Source organism: Coregonus lavaretus, assembly GCF_964263955.1.
Source record: "Coregonus lavaretus genome assembly, chromosome: 39".
Taxonomy (NCBI): domain Eukaryota; kingdom Metazoa; phylum Chordata; class Actinopteri; order Salmoniformes; family Salmonidae; genus Coregonus; species Coregonus lavaretus.
The window spans coordinates 20,126,407-20,153,407 of record NC_140026.1 but is presented as its reverse complement, the minus strand read 5'-3'; the positions used below and the strand labels follow the sequence as shown (position 1 = coordinate 20,153,407).

The 27,001-nt window shown below is 44.9% G+C and overlaps 1 protein-coding gene across 1 annotated transcript in view; it reads right to left on the bottom strand.

Annotated features, from left to right (window-relative positions):
• LOC311112990 (B-cell scaffold protein with ankyrin repeats-like) overlaps positions 1–27,001 on the bottom strand; it is a gene marked incomplete at both ends in the record, with an annotated part of 118,200 nt that overhangs the window by 76,432 nt on the left and 14,767 nt on the right. Inside the window, 8 exons of the mRNA XM_084156114.1 lie at positions 6,006–6,085; positions 6,638–6,667; positions 7,769–7,832; positions 8,517–8,698; positions 8,930–8,992; positions 11,434–11,664; positions 12,008–12,071; positions 26,736–26,932. Coding sequence (XP_084012240.1) covers positions 6,006–6,085; positions 6,638–6,667; positions 7,769–7,832; positions 8,517–8,698; positions 8,930–8,992; positions 11,434–11,664; positions 12,008–12,071; positions 26,736–26,932 — 911 coding nt within the window. The remainder of the gene's footprint in view (positions 1–6,005; positions 6,086–6,637; positions 6,668–7,768; positions 7,833–8,516; positions 8,699–8,929; positions 8,993–11,433; positions 11,665–12,007; positions 12,072–26,735; positions 26,933–27,001) is intronic.

The window sequence follows — 27,001 nt, the reverse complement described above, 5'->3', positions numbered from 1 at the left end:
AAGATAGGCGTCTATCTGATAACAAGCGTTTTATGAACATATCTCTGAAGTTCATCGCAGAACATAGAAAGAGGTGATAAGAAGACTCCCTTGAGCCATCGTTCATCAGATCTAGATCTGTATCCATCCGCCAGTCTGTTGATTATCAACCGAACTACCACTGGTGGATGGCAACAACAAGAAATAGGCCTTCTTGTCTGCTTGACAATCAGCGGCATTTCATCTTCTCTCTGGGCTTGTTCGACATTCTAGCCGACAATGCAGGCGACTGCCGACTGACTGATCTACAATAACCTTGCATCATAAAAAACGACTCATTATTATTTGTAGATCAGTCACAATTTACCAATAATACATTACTGTTTTGATGCTCTCGAAACATGGCCTCTGTCTCCAATACTCATGTTTATTCACAACCACAGCCACTTTCCTCCTTGGATAGCCCTTCTCCTCCATTTGGTTATCATGTTTTAGTTACATTTAGTTAGATATTCCCCCTTTTTGGAGAATCTTACGCTCCATGCTATACGGGACCCTTGGGACATCCCTTCCCCATTGAAGTTAATATTTTAAATGGTTAGGGTTTAGAGTAGCGACGTCCCTAGTATTCCGGGTACACTGACCAAAATCTTACCAGTAGCTTTTGATAACAAAATGGCCACCGTCCAACTCCAGGCAAAGGCTGCGATTGGATGATTTCCTCACAAGCTGGCACTTGGAGCTGCCAGGGAGTGCTGCAGCACTTGATTCAGCTGGAATCCAATGATAATCGGAGTGAAGAAAGTCATTAAAATCATTTTCCAGGCAGAAAGTCCCCTGGATAGAAATACCCGGCCCCCTTTTTTGTTATGTTAGAAGTTCCCTTTGGATGGATTCCTGGCGTGATTCTGTAATTGGGGGATGAGTGTGTGGAGTGCTATTTGGGGGGAGATGTTTGATAGATTGCTTCAGGCCACAAGTTTGTATACAACTGATGCTTCAGAGACAGACCACAATACTAATTGCTCACCTTGGTGATAAGTTTGTGTGAACACAGTGCTCCCCCTGGTTAAAATGCAGTCTGCATAGGCCTATGGGCAAATTTCATTCTACATAGGCTCATGAGAAAATTGCATTCTACATATAGGCCTATGAGAAAATTGCCAGAGTGTTGTTAACCATATAAGTGACCCTTTAATCCTGATTGCGATGCTGGCAAACATCATTGTGTGTGTGTGTGTGTGTGTGTGTGTGTGTGTGTGTGTGTGTGTGTTTGTGAGTGTGGTGGCTTATCTATTTGATTGTTCAGCTGGGGTCTAGTGTGAGCAGATAATACCCAAATCCAAACCAGGGCTTTGGGTAGAAATCTGGGCATCCAGAGATAAACCTAAACAAACAACACACATTCAAAATGATCAATATAAAGTCCTTTGCATTTTAAGTTGTTTTTTCTACCACATGATTCCCACCCTCAATGTGATTGAGAAATCACCATAATCACCACATGGGCAACCATCTTGCACACGATTAGTTGGACATTGAGTCAATACATTATTGCACGTGTGGAAGAATAATTAACGTAGTTCTTATAGAGAACCCTACTAATGCTTGTGAGAAGCACATTTGAGACGTCACAGGAGGGACCTGAGGAAGACCTAAGGGAGTGTTAGGCCCCCTGGGAAAAAATTTGTGAAGTGTGTTTGTCATTATCATTTGCTGTGCCTCTGTCTGTCAGCAGTTACTAAACAACAAACAAATGATTACCCCTTAGTTTAGGAACAGTCATGTGCTGTGCCAATCTAGCTCTTAAAGAGGGCAGCACCCTTTTGTGGAAAACATAGAACTGCATTTACACCACTAGGTGATGACTACCTACTGGGTCTGTAGACATGCAGAATACAGTCAATCTGTCTGAAGGATAACTTAAGATACAGGACAGTATCACACCTTTCATTTGCATACAAATATTGTCCAAATTATTTAAAGGTAGCAACTCCTTTGTCATTTGAGCGCAAACTGATGCATTCCTTCCTTGCAGTGGCAGAATGACTAACCTAATTATCCCATTAATGCAACATTTTCAGCTCTTCCTCCCCAGTATCAGGCAGTGCGGATGTGCCCTTTCCACTTACTTGAAAAGGCAGAGCCGGCCGCCTCAGATGAGCTGACCCGTGGTGGAATTAGCCAACCCGTCTCGTCGCCAGGCCCGTCCCCTGTCCACCCCTGGCCTCCCCGCTACTCCAACAGCTTGAACACGCCTGGGCGCTGCTTCACAAAAGGCCTCAGCAGAGGAGGAACTATTAATCTGTCCAAAGCCTCATAAGAGAGAGCCGCTGGTGGGGCCGGTGTGGGGCCCCTGGGGCCCCTGGTAGGAGCGTCGAGCCCAGAGACGGAGCTCCACAGACCACTGTGTCTTAATTTGGCCCCTGATCAAACAGACGGTGACAGTACAAGGGCACATGACTATGTACCTGTGCCCTTTGGCAGAAGGATGTCACTGTGTCTGCAAGGGATGAACCATACCCTAGAGACAAGGGAGAGTTGACATAATACAGAGGGTTGGTTGGTGGTGGTTGGGATTCAGAAAGGCAGGGATCTGGTAGTCCCCTGTAGCTCAGTTGGTAGAGCATGGCGCTTGCAACGCTAGGGTTGTGGGTTCGTTTCCCACGGGGGGCCAGTATGAAAAATGTATGCACTCACTAACTGTAAGTTGCTCTGAATAAGAGTGTCTGCTAAATGACTAAAATGTAAAAATCTGGTCGTTGACCCCCAACAAGGTAATGTAGCTCCAAAGATAATTCAAAATTGTCAATGAGGTTGGAAAAAATATATATTCTGAAAGCCAGGTAAGTCTTTGCGGCTCTCACCTTGCAAATAATGATAGTGTGATTCCTAGCCATAGCCAAATTCTGTCTGTCATGAAACGCAATACGATTCACATCAATCACAATTACAGTAGTCTACACCTGGTCCGGACAGCGTCATGGACACACAACTCTTCAATTGTACACATCTGGGGCAGGACACCTACTATTTCAAGACGCCCAAATAAACAGCACACATCCTGACTTAAGTCTATTCAATTTACAGTGGCCGGGGGTTACTCCACGGCTCTATCCCAAATCAAAGGCGTCACCCCAAACCGGAGGTGCTGCTCAGAACAGCTTGTTCTCTTCCTGGTAAGGGGTTCATGTATGCCGTATGTGTTGTGTGGATTAGGGGATGAAAGAATGCCACTGACTGTGAAATTGCAAGATTTTTATCAGGGTTGCAGCTGTGCTCAATCCTCCGTTTTAATCCTGCCAGGGCCCAGAGAAACAACCCAAGGGGGAGTCACAGTCACAGGAAAGTGTGTGTGCATGTGTGTGCGTATAATTCTTACCCTATTCAGGCTAAAGTTATGGGTAAAAATGAGATGTTACAACATTTTTATTAGCACTGTCACATAAACAAAATTAAAGACATTGACAGAACACAAGCAAACCTGCTCCTGGAAGAAGCTTCCTCTTTCCGCAGGAAGAAGCTTCCTCTTTCCTAGCTGTGCACCATGAAACATTTATGCATGATGAACCATGGCCCATCTCCACCACCATGCCCTGACAGGGAAGACCGAATGAACTATGCTCAGCAGGTGACAGACACACATATGCCTCCGATTCCACGGGGTCCTGCAGCCTGAGCCGGATTATCTCCAAAGGGCTAACTGGCAGGACCAAGAAGGAATGATGGGCTTTAATACATATTATTCACAAAGAGCATGGTTGATCAGGAGAATGGCACCCAGCGTGTACCCAGCTGCTTGGTTGGCAAACAGCTCCGACTGATGCCAGGGTTTCTAGACAAGGGAATCTAGTTCAGCAGACAACCGTTGTGGAACGTTGTAATAGAAATGCCATGAATGGAACATACGTGATTCCTTATTCTACATGTTAGAGGGACATGTTTGTTCTACATATTATATTTATATCTGAACGTTACACATGGTACCCTGATGAATTCGGCCCAAGCCTGAGGTTTGTGGTTTGCCCTGTATTAGTTAAATTCCCTACAAGGACTTTACGTTCTTTGAAACCTATTGTATTTTTTTTGTTAGACCCATTCCGGCTGCTGTATTGTATGGCAGTGATAATGAACCACTGCTTTGGTACGACAACGTCAGTTTTCTGTCAATAGTCACCATCTCATACAATAATAAAATCCTTGAAATCTCATATGGGTCGAGGTTTATCAGATTACCCCAAACATCCACAACTAACATGAATTATATTCCATCATAGTCTTGGACCAGCGATGAACCCGTACATCACTGCTTTGTGATGCTGCCCTCTGGGGGCAGATTCCTGTACTGCAAGGAGTTGAACAGAGGCGCTTTATCCCCTTCTATGGATGGGTGACGTTTCCCCTAGGTACAGATCTTGGATCAGCTTCCCCTCCCCCAATCCAAACCTTAACCATTATTGGGGGGAATGGAGAACTGACCTAAGATCAGCGTCGAGTGGCAACCACCCTACTCCATATGGATGACTACATGTTTTGTGTGACCATTACTGTTGCCTATTTCTACATTAATCAATTTGTGTTTAACCTTCACAAGACTATGAGAGTAGAGGAACCAGATCACATGACCATATAGGCTCACTTTGTGATATGTACTGCCACACTAATGATACACATTGAGTCTTGAAGAATATCTCTTAGAAATGCCTCAGGAGCTGAGGTCAACGGTCTTAAGGTGTATGGTTTTTCGTTGTCCACTAGAGGGCAGAGTAGGACTTCTAATGAACTATATGCCCTGCAGGTCTAGCACTCCCCATTCAACTGATCACAGCCATCAAACGAGAAGATTAGATGAATCAGGTACAAATCCTGAGCAAACTGTATAGTACTGTATATTATGTAGGTGAGTTGTGTTCATGTATGTAACACAGACAGAATGAGGAAATGACCTACCCCATACCCCTACAGTATAACACTGTATGAGTTATACACCCCAGATACAATTGCATGACATTGTGAAATAAAATGATTTAATAAAAAAAATAACTTAATCATAACATCTTTATCATGTTAGATTTACATTGTATTGATATCTTGTTATAGGGATGCAGGACATAGACATTTCCATTTCTATCTATAAGAGCTTGGTTCTTCAGTATGGATGAGAACAAGACAAAGAACTTAGGGATCTTGTTTCTTGTTTGATGGCACCTATAAGAGTATGGAAAATCATAGAGTAAATATAAAATCATATTAATAAGTGAATCAAGTAATTTCTTTGAGATTGTACTACTACTGCAACAGCTTTAGTAATTCAAATACTTACTTCACCGTTTGTTTGCTTTCCAGAAGAGATTTGACTGAAAAGCAAATGTTCAACACTTTCCCTTAGAAATATGGTTAGCTATGGTTTTCATCTTTATAAACTGCTAATTTAACTATCAACAAGAACTCAAAATCTATAATCCAATTTCATTATGACATGTTGAATTATTAATTTTTTATATTTGTTTGTAATTTTACCCCCTTTTCCTCCCCAGTTTCGTGATATCCAATTGGTAGTTACGATCTTGTCTCATCGCTGCAACTCCCCAACGGGCTCGGGAGAGGCAAAGGTCGCGCCATGCTTCCTCCGAAACATGACCCGCCAAGCCGTGCTGCTTCTTAACACCTGCTTGCTTAACACGGAAGCCAGCCGCACCAATGTGTTTCCGAGGAAACACCGTTCATCTGATGACTGAAGTCAGCTTGCAGGCGCCTGGCCCACCACAAGGAGTCGCTAGAGCGCGATGAGACAAGGGAAGTCCCCCGGCCAAACCCTCCCCTAACCTGGACGACGCTTGGCCAATTGTGAGACGCCCTATGGGGCTCCAGGTCACGTACGGCTGTGACACAGCCTGGGATCGGACATGTTGAATTTTCAACACAGATGTAAACACATGGACTGTGTGGACTCCCAAATGACTCCCTATTTCCTACATAGTGGACTACTTTTGACCAGAGCCTATACAAACACATGATATACTTACATGTTGTCCTTTAAGTGGTTTGCTATAAAAGTCAGTCTCCACCGGCTGGCTTCCTCTGCGACATTCATTCACAGTCACATCTAACCAAGAGGAAGAAGTCAACAGAGACATCATATTAAGTCCACTGTCAGACTTTCAAAACACCAGGGCCGTGTTCAGTAGGGCTTAATGTAGAAAACAAATGATGGTATGGTGAAGTGCTACCCCGTTTCACTCCGTTTCATAATGTTTTCTCCCATTTTGTGCCCACTGAAGATTACCCAGCCTTCTCACAGGTTGATCACTTTCTCTTTGCACTCACAGTTATCACAGTACATGGAGGGCTTCAGAATGCAATTATAAACCAGATGTTATAAATGAGCTTTTAAGACTGAACTACTTACTAGTGGTGCTATACTTACACAGACCATAGCAACTACAGCAATATGGAACCTAGAACATCAAAGCCACAGCCTTGGGGACTTTACGCTCTTCTGAGCAAACTGTTCAGAAGAGTTTATCTAGCCAACTGTTCCTTTGGGACAAACGTTTCACTACTGCAGAAACTGAGGCAGCGAATGAAAAGGCATGGAAAACAAACAGAAGACACCAGTCTTTCTCTCTCTGAATACGAAGGATTTTCAAGGACTTACTGGGTGTGTGGTGGATGATGTTGATTTTATCTGGAGAGAGAAGATAAATGGTTGGTTACTGTTACTGTACTGCATGTGGCTCTCTACTCTCTTTCTGCAATGACACCTTTATCAAGAGATGTAAAAATTCCCTCTGCCAAGATTCTCATTTGGAGACTAATCACCATCATCAAGTTGAGCTGTGGGAATTACAACTACAAACTCTTTCTATTACAAAGGGTGGTGTCATTTGATGTGTGCCCAATGGGACTTCAATTAGAAGTGTAAGGACTGCACAATCTTCTGCAGAACTTGCAGAAACATATCTAATGCAGGTGGCCTTCATAGCTCTTGCATAATATTGTAACTCAGGCCACGAACAGTTAACTAGCTAGCTTGCCAACTAGCTTACCTAAGCAACTGTTTGTGTCAAAATTATGTCTAACGGCTTATGTAAACTATAAGTCAAGGTAACGATCCTATACAGTATCTGTCCCCCAAGTGGGGATTGCTTTGGCAATCTTTGCTCTTCTCATCAAAAAAGGAGATCTGTTTGGAACGTTACAGTCAGAATGATGTATACACTGAGAATACCAAACATTAGGAACACCTTCCTAATATTGAGTTAACCCGCCCCCCCCCGCCCCCCTCTCCTTTGACCAAAGAACAGCCTCAATTCGTCAGGGCATGGACTTTACAAGGTGTTGAAAGCGTTCCACAGGGATGCTGGCCCATGTTGACTCAAATGCTTCCCAGTTGTGTCAAGTTGGTTGGATGTCCTTTGGGTGGTGGACCATTCTTGATACACACAGGAAACTATTGAGCGTGAAAAACCCATCAGCGTTGCAGTTCTTGACACAAACCGGTGCGCCTGGCACCTACTACCATACCCCGTTCAAAGGCACTTAAATATTTTGTCTTGCCCATCCACCCTCTGAATGGTACACATACACAATCCATATCTCAATTGTCTCAAGGCTTAAAAATCCTTCTTTAACCTGTCTCCTCCCCTGCATATACACTGATTGAAGTTGATCGAACAAGTGACATCAATAAGGGATCATAGCTTTCACCTGGATTCACCTGGTCAGTCCGTCATGGAAAGAGCAGGTGTTTTTAATGTTTTGTATACTCAGTGTAGAAAACGGTTACCATAGACACTTTCATCGTCCTCTCTGTTGTTGATGATACTCGCCCTCAGCTGGCGTAGTTTCTCCTGTGGAGTTACAATCCATTAGATACAGCAACCATGTAATAATACAACAAGGCATGGTTAAGCAATAAGGCACCTCGAGGGGGTGTGGTATATTGCCAATATACCACGGCTAAGGGCTGTATCCAGGCACTCCGCTTCGTGTCGTGCTTAAGAACAGCCCATAGCCATGGTATACTGGCCATATACCGCAAACCCAAGGTGCCTTATTGATATTATAAACTGGTCACCAACATAAATAGAACAGTAAACAAGTTGTTTTGCATCATACTGTGGTATATTGTCTGATATACACACAGCTGAAATGCTGTTTTAGCCAATTAGCATCCAGGACCCAAACTACCCGGTTTATAATACACAACATAACACATGCCACATACTCATTAATGAGTAGTGTTCAAAGCCCTGTCACCTGTCATGTTCACAGTTCAGTTTGCACTCTCTCTAGAGGCATGCTAGCTTGATGTATGATAGCACAAACAGACTGACTTTCAGGCTAAGGCATGCCCACTTTGGGAAGAGCCAATAGTTCCAGTCTTGTATTCTGTTGTTGTTGACATCTGTCAGCAGGAACTTGGCCCACTGTGTATGATGATGTCATATTATTGAGTCTACATTTTATGGTTGATGGCACTACTCCTAATGAGAATGGTCTTAAAACACAGACTAATTTCCCCACAATATTACCTGTTGAATGGCGTCCATTCCCTTCTGGACCCTCTGCCAGTCACTAAACCTCTCCAGAGCCTCGTCCATACTGAGAGACCCGCTCTTCACCTTCTCCTGTAGCTCAATCAGCTGCTCCAGCCCAGGTGGCTGGTTGGGCACAAACGTGTCATATGTGGAGGAGATGTTTTCTCGCCCGCGTGCTACAGAATAACAGAATGGCAGGGAGATTTAAATCAACCCCTTTCCACCAGATGTACAGTAACAAATCCTTTTCCAGTTTGACAGAACTTGTCAATGGACTATACTTATGGAATGATAGTGCCATTAAAATGATTGAATCAACATTGCTCCATATACTTTGCATCACTGACCTATTCAACCGTAAATGCAGACCTACAGAAATATACTTTATGACTGTTGCCTGGCCTTACCTTGCTTAGTGGGTAGAGAATACAGTGTTTCAGTATCGCTCTGTGACATCTTCTTCTGGAACACTGCAAAACACACGCTGTCATCAGAGACAATACAGACGTGATGAACTGACACTACAAATGCTAATGATGTGTTTTTTCCCCTCTACCCTTAATGAGTCTACTATTTCATGCTATTCCACAAGATGGCGCCATTTACAAACAAATAGCACAGAGGTAGACTAGTCAATGTACACAAATAGGCTGCACAACTGCATATTTGTACAAACTGATACATTATAATATTTACTCTAAAGTGAATGACAGAGTAAAATTCGTACTAGTATGTATTATGTACATTTTATTTTCGATAAAATAGCCTTCTTCCAAGGTTTGGTAAAAGACATACAGATCCATGAAGCTGAATTGAATCCAACTGAAGGATGCACTCAATGCTATCGATTGGCTAGTAAGTACTTAGAATGATATGTTGCTTTATTTAGCTGAGGGAGCCACTTCTCTGCACTTATGGTGTTGACAGGGTGATGGATAATGGAGACTCTTTAGGGTTCTGGCCCAGTCATCTCCTCAGATTTCAAAGTTTCATTTCCCTCCTGAAGATATACCCACCCACTTGTACACACAAGCATACCCACATGTACTGTACCCACTAACACACTCATAGGTTACAACTGAAATGGTACCCCATTTCCTATGTTGTGCACTTCTTTAGATAATAGGTTGCCATTTCAGATGCAGACACTCCCTCATACACTAATTATCCTTCCTCCACATACTGACTACAATAATCTTACCAGTCAGAACGGCAGGTAAAAAACTAAACTTCTGTCCATTACTTCTAGCTGTGCAGTGCACTCAAGCACTAGGCAAAGTCCCTAATCCTCCACTCCAACCCTCCTCCAGTTTCTTTAAATCAGGCATTTCTTTAAAGAGATTCTCCGGTACTGTTGTATACTTTTTTTGTATACAGTAGATCTGAAAGTAGCCCTCACGAGCCAAAAGTGGTCCCCAAAAATTGCGTACTACATCACATATGTGCACCACGTCATCTCTCTCTCTCACTCAAATGCGAGGGGCTACAGTTAATTGGCTAGAACTCAAATTGCTAGGGAGCTGGCCCACGTGGGAGAAAATGTAGGGTAAATGGCACTGCACAGCTTCAAGAAAACAGGCACTTTCAAACTAGAGATTTCGTGGCTAATTGAGGTAATTCTGCTCATAGATTCTGCATATATGAACTACACATTGACACATCCTGCCCAAAGCCGGAGGTTTAAAAAAGTACCGGAGCATGTCTTTAAGTCACTGTGATGCATTCACTAGTGGGGGGAGGCAATATGATCAGTGCATGGTTGAAAGACTCCACTGTATTAATGCTTGGAAATCTCTGGATTCCCCTACGCGTTCTCTCCCATGCTCTGTTGTCTCATGTCGGGGAACATGAACGATGGAAAACACGTGTAATGACCGATGCTGCTGGCTTGACCCGAGAATGGCCCAGATTGGTTGCAGAATGTGGCCCAGGCACAGTAGTTGGGCTTCTGTTATTGAGACATTTGTGATGCAGTGTAATCTGCTTTTGCTAGGCTTCAGGTTCTATGGGCAGGGCTGAAAGCTCGGGGAGAAGTGGTGGTTCACACAATAACATCACATTCATTACCAAGATAAATACTTTTGGGCCCGTTATACTGCAGATTGGCAGTTAGTGTTGCTTATGGAATTGCATGTTTTCAAGAGTCTTCAAGTAGGACAGATAACCCTTATAATTGATCGGAGGACCAGCCACGACCTGACTCCCTTACAGTGCACAACAAAGACTAATGACCAAGACATAACATTTCCTCCTGTCCAACCCCAACCAAGTTATCACCTTTCCCACAAAGCACTGAGAGAGTTTAGGATCCAGTCCACAGTTCAAAGAGAGGGAAAAGAGAACTGGAATGAAAGGCAATGTCTTTTTGGCAGACAAGAAAGAAAGAAATCAAGAAAACATAAATTATTTATAAACCCTTAATATCAGTAGCTTCATCCTCTTGTATTATTTACACAGCTCAAATTGAACATTTAAGAATCCCATGCCAGCGAATCTGGATCTGTGTATTTGTAACAGTCAGTTCTGTCTTTGTCTTAGCGGTCCTCACATGCTAGTTTCACATCTGCTACATATTCCCCTGTTGGTTGAGGAAATATTTAGTGCATATCATCAGACTCAACTGTCTGGGACTAGCAACCAACTTCCCTTGAAGTTTACAAAAACAATGTGTTGCATTGCACTGGCACCTGATGAGATCTTCTATCACTCATGCGCAATACTCACCAGTCACAGCATAAACATACCAGCAACCCAAGGTCAAGTTCAATAGGGCACAATGTAGTTCAACGTTTTGAAACGGAAAAAGACAATGATCGTTCTCATTGGACAAGTTAATGTAGGACCTTCTCTATCTCAATCCGTTTTCTCCTGTTTCGTGCCTGTTGAACACAACCCAGAGGTCTAGTCCTACCTTGAGCTATAAAGGGGGTGCTGTCCTCTTTGACAGGGGTGGTCTCGGGCCGGGGCGTGGGCGCTGGTGGTCTGTTAGCAATAACAACGGCGCCGCTGGAGGTCAAGATGGTGTCATAGTCTTCATCATTTACACCCAGCGGGGCGTACAGGTCCTCCTCATCCTCATCATCCCCCACCTCCTCCCCCTCTCCATGCTCCTCTATCTGAGTGTCTGGAGCACTGGGATTCCCTATAAGATATTCATAAATGATATTCATACATAACATGGGGTTGAGTACTACTGCTAGAGAAACAATAGCTGCATGAGTCAGGGTCAAGTACAAACCACCCAGTATGGTGCATCACATTTTCATAAAATGACATCCACTGAATGTTGTTGCGGATTCCCGCTTTCCATTATGGCAATCGTAATGTCACCGTTAATCAGAAACCGCATTATAGTCAGTCACCGACCCCCTACTAGGATCACTATTATCTATTGAATTAACAATATGAAACAAAGATAGCCTGCCACACATTGAGCTGGTCAAACAATCCAATATTGTATTGTTCACCATTGTTCCTCCACTCACCTGCTGTGCACATCATCTCATAGACACTGGTGTCATCACTGTCCTTGCCCACGGTGAACATATTCTGTAACGACAGACCATAGACACTGATTACTACCCTCTGCCTGCATTGCATTACAACACAGGTTTCAATGTCATGGAACTCCTTGTATAAAGACACTTTGTTATGAAAAAAACTGTTAAATAGTCAAATGTCACCCCCGTTCTTCTGTAAGCTCCTCCAGATTCTACTCTACTGCCTACGTTGACAGTAACGTAGAGTATAATATGCATTTCCCCTCTGTTGTTACTTTGTGTGTCCTGATACATTATGAAATGCCATGCTTGTTTGATGAGAGAGCCAAAACAAACATCCCCAAGAGGATTCAATACAGTAAACTGAGCTAGGAATACCAGGCTGTTGCTCGTGGCCCTCTGCCCAATAACATACTCAGTGCCAGAGGGGTAATCAGAATAATCAAGCGATCACAGATAATCTACCCCTATCCATTCAAACATATCATTTAGTGGGGATTCAAGGCTCAGCGTTTGATAGGGGTTGACCGTTTAGACTGTGGTAACCAGTAGAGGTGCTATTGACAGAATGCACTTCAGACAAGATGCTTATTTTTCCAGCTCGCAAGTTATCGTTTTATTTTCTCAAGATTGAACAGGGAAAAGACTAGGACTAGATAATAACAATTACAACGGGGAAAAAGTATTTCATGTTTGACCTGAAATCAATGCACATCTTCTAAAGACCTACTGTAACACATCTGATTCAGATAGTCAATGTCAATCCTGAGGACCATGATTGGTTCATCTTTTCAACATGTGTGTTTGTATTGTGGTGGAAGTAAAACCGTCACAACCAGTATAGTAGCTCTCCAAGACCAGAGACTAATTGTTGTGCAAACGATCTGAATCATACTAGTACCGATACAGAATTATAAATGTTTTATGATTAACATGGAAAGCCATAACACAAAAATGGTGCAGTTCCTAAGCAACACAGCCACTCCATTGCAATATTACACTTCTTGATATTGCATATTATGTATTCTCTGTTATGAATATATTAATTCAAGAATAACAGGAAGCTCAAGAGATAGTTGACAAAACAAGCTAATTAAACATGAACAATCTATAGAGAATTGAAAAAAGTATACTTTGATGTTGGACAGTAGCGAAACATTATGTTTTCACTTGAAGTCTCTAGTATTGAGGAGTTATTGAAACGCTTTGATCCGTGAACAGATATCTTATTTAGATATGTGTTTTTGGAGAAGGCACTAGAGCTAGCTGTTTGATATCATGCCATTGTTGCTTGTTGACTAGGGAAACTTCACTCGAACACTGAGTACTTTGAATAAGATGTATAAAATGGCCTTCACTGTCCTTGCTATACAGATCATGACCAATATTAACTTTAATAGGTCATGTGTTAGCAGCGCTGGCAGCAATGTTGCCTGTTGAACACAAGCTGAAAGAACCACAGTCAGTCCCTAACGAAGACAGGATGACCGTTTCATTCAAATTCTATACAAATCCTGTACAAATCCTGGAGTCTGACCGTTCGCTTATGCAAATCAACTTGGCATGCAAAAGCAACACAGACCCAATGAAGGGGAAATACAAGACTTCTACTGCAATTTGACCGTCAACATGGTACACATCAGCGGAGTGCCTGGAGGATGTGCGTTTAAAAGAAAAAATCATTACTGCTTCCTCTGTAGGACAAGTCTATATAATCAGTGTGTCATTCCTCTCATTGAGTCCACATTAACGTATAATAGGAGTACATGGGCCAGCTAACTGACAATTGTGGATGCACAGCTTTAATTCATTGTTTTAAAGTTCCACTAAGCCAGCTAAATGCCTCTTTCACTGTAGCCTACCACTAAGACGTGTGTTTTTTCTAGCATTACATTGTTATTGATTATTGCATTGTTGGGTTTTGAGTTTGTAAGAAAGGCATTTCACTTTGCTTGTGCATGTGACATTAAAACTTGAAAGACAAATACATTGACTGGAGAACAAAATCTCCTCGATGTTCAGTAGGCCTGGGCCATATTGGCCTCCTAATGTAGTCCATTTCTGCAAGTCACGAGTCTGTGTTAGCCCGCTGAGTTAAAGACCTTTGCTCATCACATAAGCGTGGTTTCGAGAACCACCTCAGTTACACTTGGGCAATTCCATCTCAGAAATATAATAATCTAGCATGCTGTGCAACTATAAACACTTAAGTATGAATACATTGTTTCATTTAGGAAGAAAGGCCTCAAAAGGATATGATTAAACAGTGATTATATTGTAATATTACAATTAGAAAGTCGTTACAGTTGGAGCTACTAACAATCTCTGTGGTAATGTTTGTTTTTCATCTCCCTAACCGACAGTTCACAGCTCATTACCGCTGGAGAAGTGTGGTGCCTTGGAGACCGGCGGTGCCAGATCAACAGGGATAGTTAAGTGGGCCCTGTGAGTGTTACGGCCGTATTCAGGGACAGAGGGGCCATTCGTCTTGACTGTATTGACAGACAACCTCTTGTCCCCCCAAAGCACTAATACATCATAGCTTGATTAATTGGCAGAGGGAGGGGCTGACACATGGATAGGGGTAATGAAACCACTATGCTAACTGAGCTTGGTCCACCCCGTAACAGCCCTTGGTCAGCTGAAATACACTGACCTTTTTACATACATTTCCTGAAATGTTTCATTATACAGTACATCAGAGGTTTCCACAGCAACCAGGAGCAGCCCATAGAATAGAATTTAAATCAAATGATGTATTACTCAACAAAAAAAAAATATGTAAGGGATAATCAACGAGGGGCTATGCATTCTATGGAAAAGAATTAACGACGTGGAAGGTGTGTTCCATGACCTTCTAGCGGAGTGGAACTAACCTTCCACGGAGTTGCATTATTTTCCAGAGAATGCATACAGCCCCCAAGTTGATTAACCCTTTTATACCATAGCTATAATTGTGTGTATTTGCCGCTAGAAATGTGCTCATTTGCAGGTAGAAATGCTTTGGCTTAAAGGGCATTCTAGAGCGTGCATTATTTCCCTATTACGCACGGTATATCAGCACAGTAGAATTCAATGGCTATAGTTCATTCTTACATGTTCTATGTTTGAGCTGCTTTAGAAAACATTATTGGCATTGTTGAATTCGATTTTCATAATAGCAAGTTAGGACTGATGGTTTGGTTAACTAAATTAGCAAGTCTGTTCTGTTTGGCTACCAAGGCAACTACTGTAGCTTGTAAACTTGCTAGCTAGTGTACTTCAGTGCATGTTGAACACATTTATACCGGCAAATGAACACATTTCCAGCAGCAAATTATAGCCATGGTATAAAAGGGATAATCAACTCGGGGCTCTATGCGTTATCCGGAAAATAATGCAACTCAGTGGAAGGTCACCTTCCAAGTTGTTCATTATTTTCCATAGAACGCATAGCCCCTCGTTGATTATCCCTTACATAATGCACACTCTAGTATGCCCTTCAAGCCAATCAGAAATGAGTATTCAACAATGCCATGGTATAATACACTGAGTGTAGAAAACATTAAGAGCACCCCCCTCTTGCCCTCAGAACAGCCTCAATTCGTCGGTGCATGGACTCTACAAGGTGTCGAAAGCATTCCACAGGGATGCTGGCCCATGTTGACTCCAATGCTTCCCAAAGTTGTGTCAAGTTGGTGGACCATTCTTGATACACACGGGAAACTGTTGAGCGTGAAAAACTCAGCGGCGTTGCAGTTCTTGACACAAACCGGTGCGCCTGGCACCTACTACCATACCCCGTTCAAAGGCACTTCAATTGTTTGTCTTGCCCATTTACTCTCTGAATGGCACACATACACAATCCATGTCTCAATTGTCTCAAGGCTTAAAAATCCTTCTTTAACCTGTCTCCTCCCCTTCATCTGCCTTACCTCCATAACTTGCTACATTTGCACACACTGTATATATATGTATTTCTGTTGTATTTTTGACTTTGTTTTGTTTTACCCCATATGTAACTCTGTGTTGTTGTTTTTATCGCACTGCTTTGCTTTATCTTGGCCAGGTCGCAGTTGTAAATGAGAACTTGTTCTCAACTGGTTTACCTGGTTAAATAAAGGTTAAATAAAAATAAAAATCTACACCGATTGAAGTGGATTTACCAAGTGACATCAATGAGGGATCATAGCAGTCTGTCATGGAAAGAGCAGATGTTCTTAATGTTTTGTATACTCAATGTATGGTATATTATGATTGACTATTTACTAGGTTCCGGTTGTAGAATTCATCAGGGGGAAACATGATGGTTTGACATCTTATTACACACACCTGTAGGCTACACCATGGATTATACTGGCATTTATGAGTGGATTTCAGTTCATTTTAATTAATTATGTGGAAAAAGACCAAGGAACCACCGTTCTTGCCAGTGCGTAACGATTCGGCAAAAAACATGGCTGCCAGTGGCTTACGGAATTCCGGGTATTCCCAAGGGAGTGACCTCTGTTGGACACCCATGCCCTCCTCTTCCTCCGTCCCGCCGTCAGTTTTCCCAAAACACATCAGAGACACAGTGAGTTTTTCAACTCGCTGGAGCAATCCGATCAGGGCGATCAGCGTTGGCTCTATCTGCAATCTCTCGCAATTAGAAGAGTTGCCAGAGGATAATACACGTTCCTCAGCTGTTGTAGTGTCTAAGTCTCCCATTGGGGAATCCGCTGCTCTGTTTGGACACATGGAGAGAAGCAGCTACGCTCCTGGAAGGAATCCGGTATTTACTAGACTAGTGTTGGTAGACAAGGATAAGGCTAGGGTATGTAGAGGGCAAGGCTGTTTCCTAGTACCGCTTAAGTTCAGGAGAGGGTGGCAATTTACAGTTTCAATCAACCCCTACTATAATAGCGTACATGTAACTATCATTGTTATTGTCACGATCGTCGTTAAGAGAGGAGGACCAAGGCGCAGCGTGATGAACGAACATGTTTATTTATCATTAGCGATAAACACGGACAGTAAACAAAAACAACAAACGACTCGTAACGTCCTAGGTAACTTAGACCAACACGGAACAAGAACCCACAAACACAAAGGGAAAAACAGACAGTATAAATATGGCTCCCAATCAGAGACAACCAGCCACAGCTGACACTCGTTGCCTCTGATTGGGAGTCACTCAGGCCAACATAGAAATAAACACAACTAGAACTCCCAACATAGAAATATAACACATAGAAAGAACACACCCTGGCTCAACATATAGAGTCCCAGAGCCAGGATGTTACAGTACCCCCCCCTAAAGGCGCGGACTGCGACCGCGCCTCAACTAGAGCAAAACAGGGGAGGGCTGGGTGGGCATTCCTCCTCGGCGGCGGTTCTGGCTCCGGCCTTGCCCACCACCCTCCAATAAACCCCCCATAGCGCCCCTGGTCCGGTCTGGCCCCGCTGGCTGGAGCTGAACTGGACGTAGCAGGAGCGGTTAGCTTCAGCTCCGTAGTGGAGCAGTTGACCGGTACCTTACCAGGCACCGGTGACCCAGGCACGGGTTGTGCTGGACTGACGACGCGCACACCTGGCTTGGTGCGTGGAGCCGGAACGGGCCGGACCGGGCTGATGACTCGCACACCTGGCTTGGTGCGTGGAGTAGGAACGGGCCGAACCGGGCTGACGACTCGCACCCCTGGCTTGGTGCGTGGAGTAGGAACGGGCCGGACCGGGCTGACGATGCGCACCCCTGGCTTGGTGCGTGGAGTAGGAACAGGCCGGACCGGGCTGGCGACGCACACCGTAGGCTTGGTGCGAGGAGCAGGGACAGGCCGGACCGGGCTGACGATGCGCACCCCTGGCTTGGTGCGTGGAGTAGGAACAGGCCGGACCGGGCTGGCGACGCACACCGTAGGCTTGGTGCGAGGAGCAGGGACAGGCCGGACCGGGCTGGCGACGCACACCGTAGGCTTGGTGCATGGAGCAGGGACAGGCCGGACCGGGCTGGCGACGCACACCGTAGGCTTGGTGCGAGGAGCAGGGACAGGCCGGGCCGGGCTGGCGACGCACACCGTAGGCTTGGTGCGAGGAGTAGGAACAGGCCGGACCGGGCTGGCGACGCACACCGTAGGCTTGGTGCGAGGAGCAGGGACAGGCCGGACCGGGCTGGCGACGCACACCGTAGGCTTGGTGCGAGGAGCAGGAACAGGCCGGACCGGGCTGGCGACGCACACCGTAGGCTTGGTGCGAGGAGCAGGGACAGACCGGGCTGGCGACGCACACCGTAGGCTTGGTGCGAGGAGCAGGGACAGGCCGGACCGGGCTGGCGACGCACACCGTAGGCTTGGTGCGAGGAGCAGGGACAGGCCGGACCGGGCTGGCGACGCACACCGTAGGCTTGGTGCGAGGAGCAGGGACAGGCCGGGCCGGGCTGTGGAGACGGATAGGAGACCTGGAGTGAAGAGCTGCCACAACCCGTCCTGGCTGAATGCCTACCTTCACACACTCTGTGTGAGGCATCAGCACAGGACGTACAGGGCTGTGTACCCGTACTGGCATAACAGCACGTGACACTGGCGCAGGATATCCGGGACCGCGGAGAGGCATTGGAGACCACGAGCGTTGAGCCGGCACACTCCGTCCTGGCTGCATACCCACCTTCGCACGACACGTGCGGGGTGCTCGCACAGGACGTACAGGACTATGCCGGACCACTCGTGGCACAGAACGCCGCTCCGCATACCGCGGAACCTGCCCAGTCCCATGCTGCCATGCCTGAGTACGGGAAGTTGGTTCCGCTCTCCATCCAGGCTCCGCCAACCTGCCTTCTGGCCCCCCAAACCCGGTGGCCTCCTCTCCAAATCGCCCTGTGGCAGCCTCCTGCTGCCCAGCCGCCCATGCCGTGTGCCCCCCCCTAAAAAATTTTTTGGGTTGCCTCTCGTCCGTCCGACGATGACACTGCTGACGCCGCTGCTCCTCTCTCGCCAGGGCCTTAATCCTAGCCCATGGCCCTTTGCCCCCGAGCATGTCCTCCCAGGACCACGATTTGCCCACCTGGGCCATCGCCAGCCTCTCCATCTCCTTTCCCGGCGCTTCCTCCCATGTCCAGTCTGCCTGCTCCTGGACACGCTGCTTGGTCCTTGTATGGTGGGTTCTTCTGTCACGATCGTCGTTAAGAGAGGAGGACCAAGGCGCAGCGTGATGAACGAACATGTTTATTTATCATTAGCGATAAACACGGACAGTAAACAAAAACAACAAACGACTCGTAACGTCCTAGGTAACTTAGACCAACACGGAACAAGAACCCACAAACACAAAGGGAAAAACAGACAGTATAAATATGGCTCCCAATCAGAGACAACCAGCCACAGCTGACACTCGTTGCCTCTGATTGGGAGTCACTCAGGCCAACATAGAAATAAACACAACTAGAACTCCCAACATAGAAATATAACACATAGAAAGAACACACCCTGGCTCAACATATAGAGTCCCAGAGCCAGGGTGTTACAGTTATACTCTTTGTTTTAAAAGGAACAGTTGGTGTGGATACAGTTGAGCCTATGTTTGGTCCCTGGTTGCTACTCACCAAGCTTGTAAACACAGGCCCATCTCTACATCTTATTTATGTTTTTCTGTTTGCCTCTTGCGTGTTGGTATTACTGGTAAGGGATTCATTATTGTGCAACGTGCTGAGAATTTGAGAGTGAATGAATATTATAATTTGTTCAATATCAGCCGTGGAATTGGTGTTATGAATACTGTAGAGCCCAATAGACCTTTTGAGGAGAGGCTCTACTGAAAATGCTGTATGTCTTTATTGTTTAAGATGTTGCACCATTGGGGTGCCTACCTCCAGTACAGTATATTCTAAATGATTTGCTGTCTTCACTGGCTAAAGTGATTTGCATTGTGGAGAGCAGGCATCATAAAGGCAAGCTCCTCTGGGTTTAGCTAATGGACATACAGATATACAGATGCATAGCCTAACGATTACATTTGGATTGCTTGTCATTAGTGAGTAAACGGCGAACGCGCTGCACCGCACCCCCCTCTCCTTTTATATTGCTGGGAGGCTCTCACCATATTATCAGAAGAAAACATGCCATTTCGCAAGAAGTCTCTGCATTAGGCATCGCATAATGGTCCTAATGTATGCCGACGACCCACACTTCTCTCTCCCCGACACGCCATTGTGACATCATGAACAAACACAGGCCTTGTAATCCTCCACCGGGGTGTTGCGACCAGAAAACGTCTATAAGGCACAGGAGTGACAGATTAGAAAAAGAGAAGAGAGGGAGGAAAAGGGGAAGCGGGAGGATGCAAATGAACATGCTTTACCGTTTTTCACCTGATGGGTAATAGAAAAAGGTGGCGTGGTTGGGGGATGGAGGAATGGAGGGATGGAGATAGTGGCTGCCCTGGAGGATGAGGTGACCCTGTGACCCAGTACTCCTAAGGCTTCCACCAGCCTCCTTCCACCTCTACTGCCATGTTTATTTTTTTTATTTTTTTTATTTTTTTATTTCACCTTTATTTAACCAGGTAAGCCAGTTGAGAACAGGTTCTCATTTACAACTGCGACCTGGCCAAGATAAAGCATAGTAGTGCAATAAAACAACAACACAGAGTTACATATGGGGTAAAAAACATAAAGTCAGAAATACAACAGAAAATATATATACAGTGTGTGCAAATGTAGCAAGTTATGGAGGTAAGGCAATAAATAGGCTATAGTGCAGAATAATTACAATAGTATTAACACTGGAATGCTAGATGTGCAAGAGATTATGTGCAAATAGAGATACTGGGGTGCAAATGAGCAAAATAAATAACAATATAGGGATGAGGTAGTTGGGTGGGCTAATTTCAGATGGGCTGTGTACAGGTGCAGTGATCGGTAAGGTGCTCTGACAACTGATGCTTAAAGTTATTGAGGGAGATAAGAGTCTCCAGCTTCAGAGATTTTTGCAATTCGTTCCAGTCATTGGCAGCAGAGAACTGGAAGGAATGGCGGCCAAAGGAGGTGTTGGCTTTGGGAATGACCAGTGAGATATACCTGCTGGAGCGCAGACTACGGGTGGGTGCTGCTATGGTGACCAATGAGCTAAGATAAGGCGGGGATTTGCCTAGCAGTGATTTATAGATGGCCTGGAGCCAGTGGGTTTGACGACGAACATGTAGTGAGGACCAGCCAACAAGAGCGTACAGGTCACAGTGGTGGGTAGTGTATGGGGCTTTGGAGACAAAACGGATGGCACTGTGATAGACTACATCCAATTTGCTGAGTAGAGTGTTGGAGGCTATTTTGTAAATGACATCGCCGAAGTCAAGGATCGGTAGGATAGTCAGTTTTACGAGGGCATGTTTGGCAGCATGAGTGAAGGAGGCTTTGTTGCGAAATAGGAAGCCGATTCTAGATTTAACTTTGGATTGGAGATTCTTTATGTGAGTCTGGAAGTTGAGTTTACAGTCTAACCAGACACCTAGGTATTTGTAGTTGTCCACATACTCTAGGTCAGACCCGTCGAGAGTGGTGATTCTAGTCGGGTGGGCGGGTGCCAGCAGCGTTCGATTGAAAAGCATGCATTTAGTTTTACTAGTGTTTAAGAGCAGTTGGAGGCTACTGAAGGATTGTTGTATGGCATTGAAGCTCGTTTGGAGGTTTGTTAACACAGTGTCCAATGAAGGGCCAGATGTATACAAAATGGTGTCGTCTGCGTAGAGGTGGATCTGAGAGTCACCAGCAGCAAGAGCGACATCATTGATATACACGGAGAAAAGTGTCGGCCCAAGAATTGAACCCTGTGGCACCCCCATAGAGACTGCCATAGGTCCAGACAACAGGCCCTCCGATTTGACACACTGAACTCTATCTGAGAAGTAGTTGGTGAACCAGGCGAGGCAGTCATTTGAGAAACCAAGGCTATTTAGTCTGCCAATAAGAATGCGGTGGTTGACAGAGTCGAAAGCCTTGGCCAGGTCGATGAAGACGGCTGCACAGTACTGTCTATTATCAATCGCGGTTATAATATCGTTTAGGACCTTGAGCGTGGCTGAAGTGCACCCATGACCAGCTCGGAAACCGGATTGCATAGCGGAGAAGGTACGGTGGTATTCGAAATGGTCAATTATCTGTTTGTTAACTTGGCTTTCGAATACTTTCGAAAGGCAGGGCAGGATGGATATAGGTCTGTAGCAATTTGGATCTAGAGTGTCACCCCCTTTGAAGAGGGGGATGACCGCGGCAGCTTTCCAATCTCTGGGGATCTCAGACGTTATGAAAGAGAGGTTGAACAGACTTGTAATAGGGGTAGCGACAATTTCGGCGGCTAGTTTTAGAAAGAAAGGGTCCAGATTGTCTAGCCCAGCCGATTTGTAGGGGTCCAGATTTTGCAGCGCTTTCAAAACATCAGCTGTCTGAATTTGTGTGAAGGAGAAGCGGGGGGGGCATGGGCAAGTTGCAGCAGAGGGTGCAGAGTTGGTGGCCGGGTTAGTGGTAGCCAGATGGAAAGCATGGCCAGCTGTAGCAAAATGCTTGTTGAAATTCTCGATTATTGTAGATTTATCGGTGGTGATAGTGTTTCCTAGCCTCAGTGCAGTGGGCAGCTGGGAGGAAGTGCTCTTATTCTCCATGGACTTTACAGTGTCCCAAAACTTTTTGGAGTTAGTGCTACAGGATGCAAATTTCTGTTTGAAAAAGTTAGCCTTTGCTTTCCTGACTGCTTGTGTATATTGGTTCCTAACTTCCCTGAAAAGTTGCATATCGCGGGGGCTATTTGATGCTAATGCTGTACGCCACAGGATGTTTTTGTGCTGGTCAAGGGCAGTCAAGTCTGAGGAGAACCAGGGGCTATATCGGTTCTTAGTTCTGTATTTTTTGAATGGGGCATGTTTATTTAAGATTGAGAGGAAATTACTTTTAAGGAACAACCAGGCATCCTCTACTGACGGAATGAGATCTATATCCATCCAGGATACCTGGGCCAGGTCAATTAGGAAGGCCTCCTCGCTAAAGTGTTTTAGGGAGCGTTTGACAGTGATGAGGGGTGGTCGTTTGACCGCGGACCCGTTACGGACGCAGGCAATAAGGCAGTGATCGCTGAGATCCTGGTTGAAGACAGCTGAGGTGTATTTAGAGGGTATGTTAGTCAGGATGATATCTATGAGGGTACCCATGTTTACGGATTTAGGGTTGTACCTGGTAGGTTCGTTGATAATTTGCGTGAGGTTGAGGGCATCTAGCTTGGATTGTAGGATGGCTGGGGTATTAAGCATATCCCAATTTAGGTCACCAAGCAGTACAAACTCTGAGGATAAATGGGGGGCAATCAATTCACATATGGTGTCCAGGGCACAGCTGGGGGCTGAGGGGGGTCTGTAGCAAGCGGCAACAGTGAGAGACTTATTTCTGGAAAGGTGGATTTTTAGAAGTAGAAGCTCAAACTGTTTGGGCACAGACCTGGATAGTATGATAGAGCTCTGCAGGCTATCTCTACAGTAGATTGCAACTCCACCCCCTTTGGCAGTTCTATCTAGACGGAAAATATTATAGTTGGGGATGGACATTTCAGAATTTTTGGTGGCCTTCCTGAGCCAGGATTCAGACACTGCTAGAACATCAGGGTTGGCAGAGTGTGCTAACGCAGTGAATAACTCAAACTTAGGAAGTAGACTTCTGATATTTATGTGCAAGAAACCAAGACTTTTGCGATTACAGAAGTCATCAAATGATAGCGCCTGGGGAGTAGGAGTGATACTGAGGACTGCAGGGCCTGGGTTAGCCTCTACATCACCAGAGGAACAGAGGAGGACTAGAATAAGGATACGGCTAAAGGCTTTAAGAACTGGTCTTCTAGTGCGTTGGGTACATAGAATAAAGGGGGCAGATTTCCGGGTGTTATAGAAAAGATTCAGGGCATTATGTACAGACAAGGATATGGAAGGATATGAGTAAAGTGGAGGTAACCCTAAGCGTTGGGTAACGATGAAAGAGATAGCATCGCTAGAGTCATCAATTGAGTCGGTCTCCGCGTGTATAGGGGGAGGTGCAAAGGAGCTATCTAATGCAGGTTTAGCTAGGCTGGGGGGTCTACAGTGATATAGTACAATTAGAAATAACCGAAACAACAATAAACTAACCATGTTTGGGCTGAGGCTAAACATAAACAGGATGTAGTACCGTAAAAAGGAACAGTCCAGCAGATATCAGCTGTATAGCTGAGTTATCATAAGGTCCGGTGGTGAAGCACTAGTAAGAGGCCACGGCTAGCGGGCCAGGGCTAGCAGATGGATGGAATCTTCGTGGTTAACGTCGTAACCACATCAGACGATTTCGTCCGCAGACCAGTCCTGTAGAATCGGCGGGGCTCCGTGTCAACACTAGGTGGTCCCGTCCGGTTGACAGAGAGGTAGATAGCCGGGAGATGGGCGATGGGCCTAGCTCAGGATGATTTGATTAGCCAGACCACAGCGTCCGTTTTGTTGAAGCTGGCTGGTGGTAGCTAGCTGGTAGCGATGAAATCCGGAGTTAAAGGTCCAGTGATTCAGGCGGAAAAACTGATATGTTCTGGGTCGATAACGCGCTGTGCAGACTGGCCGAATATCCGGTGATCAATGTCCAGTGATTAAAATTAATCCCGCAGAAAAAAATCCAATGTCCTGGGTGAAACACCGCTAGCTGTGGCTAATAGCAAATAGCAAGTAGCTAGTTAGCTGGCTAGCTAGTTTCAACTGGAGATTCTAGATTCTAGATAAAGGTAAGTCAAGGTAAGTCAATAATAGAATCCGTTCCACATTGAGTGAGGCGGGTTGCAGGAAAGTATATCTTGTAGAAGGATGAAAAGTCTGATAGGGAAATATGTACGAAAAATAGGGTATTTACAGGCTATTTACAGACAGACGATAAAAACACAACTGCACTTCTACGCCATCTTGGATGATGGAGACCACTCTATTATTTATGGAACATCTCTGTACCACTCCTGTTTAAGTGCATTCCTGAGTACACTGCTGTCTTTGTTGTTCACCTTCTTGACATGCAGGTTTTCAGAAGCTCTTCCAGTTAGCATTGACGGATAGCCATCTCAGAGAAGAATTTGATGTTTTTTCTGTTATGAAAATGGCTGTTGCTAGGAAGAGAAACCCAACGTTTGGGCTGCTGACACAGAGCCACTAGCTACTTTCAAAGTGAATAAATCATTGTAGCGATGTCGTTTTAATGTCATATGTTAAACAATGTTGAACATAATACTGTACTGTCTATAATGCTGGACTATTATAGCTAAAATTGACTTCTCCAAGGACCCTCTCTCTAGGTCATAAAAGTATTTCCCTCACACTCTTCTTTCCTGGACCTCTCTTATCCTTGGCCTCTCTGCCCTGCTATGGCCTCAGCAGCTCCTCAAGGAGGGCAAAGAACCTCAATTTTAGCAGACCTACCAAAGGGGCCTTCACCTTTAATGGCAAGAACTGGTAACTGATAAGTTAGGGAAAGTACCTACTCAGTACAGGAATTGGCACTGAAGAGCCCATACCCTAAACAGTCTTAGTGAAGACTTAAGGCTCAAAGAGTTAGTGTAGCCTGAACGGTACACTGAAGCTAACCTTCTTCAATGACATAAGGAGAAGATAATCAGACCAGAGTCTCTGCAACTCAAGGAAAGAGCCAACAAACAGAGCAACAAGGGACACAACCCAAAGGAGCAGCCCAAGGAACCACCCAACTCAGAGAGGAAAAGAGCAACAAGAAAGGAGACAGCCATCTTCCTTTGTACTTTCCATGCTGCCTGAACAACAGAGGCAACAAGCTTTTCCTCACAGACTGAGTATAACATCTTTAATATTCAGATATCGAGGTCTTCTCTTCTTCTCTTTCATTCCATTTCCCACCTTTCCATGATCGTTCTCATTATATCTTGATTAGTGTAATTAAATAAAGTCATTGTGTTGTCTTGTTATTCTGGTAAGAAACTCCAATTGATTTTTAAGATTTACATTTACATTTTAGTCATTTAGCAGACGCTCTTATCCAGAGCGACTTACAGGAGCAATTAGGGTTAAGTGCCTTGCTCAAGGGCACATTTACGTCATTTAGCAGACGCTCTTATCCAGAGCGACTCACCAATTGGTGTGTTCACCCTATAGCCAGTGGGATAATCACTTTACAATTTCAGGGTACCCATTGTGCTAGGTAGCCCGTGCAGGACAATAACCTTCAGATTAATCAATTATTACTATTGTTCTAATTTTAGTCATGAGTTATTTTAGCAATAACGTCTTTTTTCATAAGTCAATATTTGTTTCAATACTGGAATGGTGCCCAGATTTAATAATTTATAGTAATAACTCTTACATCATTAAATCATTTTGTAATTTGAGAGAATGAGAATATTATGAATCCTGGTAATGGGAGTGCAGGGTACCCATTGTACTAGGTTGCCCGTGCAGGACAATAACCGTACAGTACAGTTCAAAATGTTACAAAATGTTACAAAGCTTCTCAGAGTAGGAGTGCTAATAAAGGATCAGTTTTGCCTTTTAGATCACCATAAATATGATGATTATATGGACAGGTGGGGACCTCATCCTAGATCAGGTGCTGTATGTATTAAGCGTTTCAAAGTAGGAGTGCTGATCTAGGATCAGTTTTGCCTCTTAGATCCCAACAAATTAGGTTACATGGACAGGCGGGGGACCTGGTCCTAGATCAGCACTCCTACTCTGACCCAGGGAATGTACTTACCAGGGTCTGCTGCAGCACTACATGGAGCTCATCATGTCCATTATGTTGGGCGATCTCAGCGGGCGTCTGACCTTGGCGGTTAGCTGTGCACAGAGCTCTTTTCGCACCAGGACATTGTAGCAACACATTGGAGACGTCCTTAAACCCGTTCTGGGCAGCAAAGTGGAGAAGTGACGGCACCTCCTCTGGGTGCGCCTCTGGTTATGGTAGGAGATGTTTAAGATGGGTTAGGGTTAGGTGCAGACAGAAACCATCCTAAAATGTAG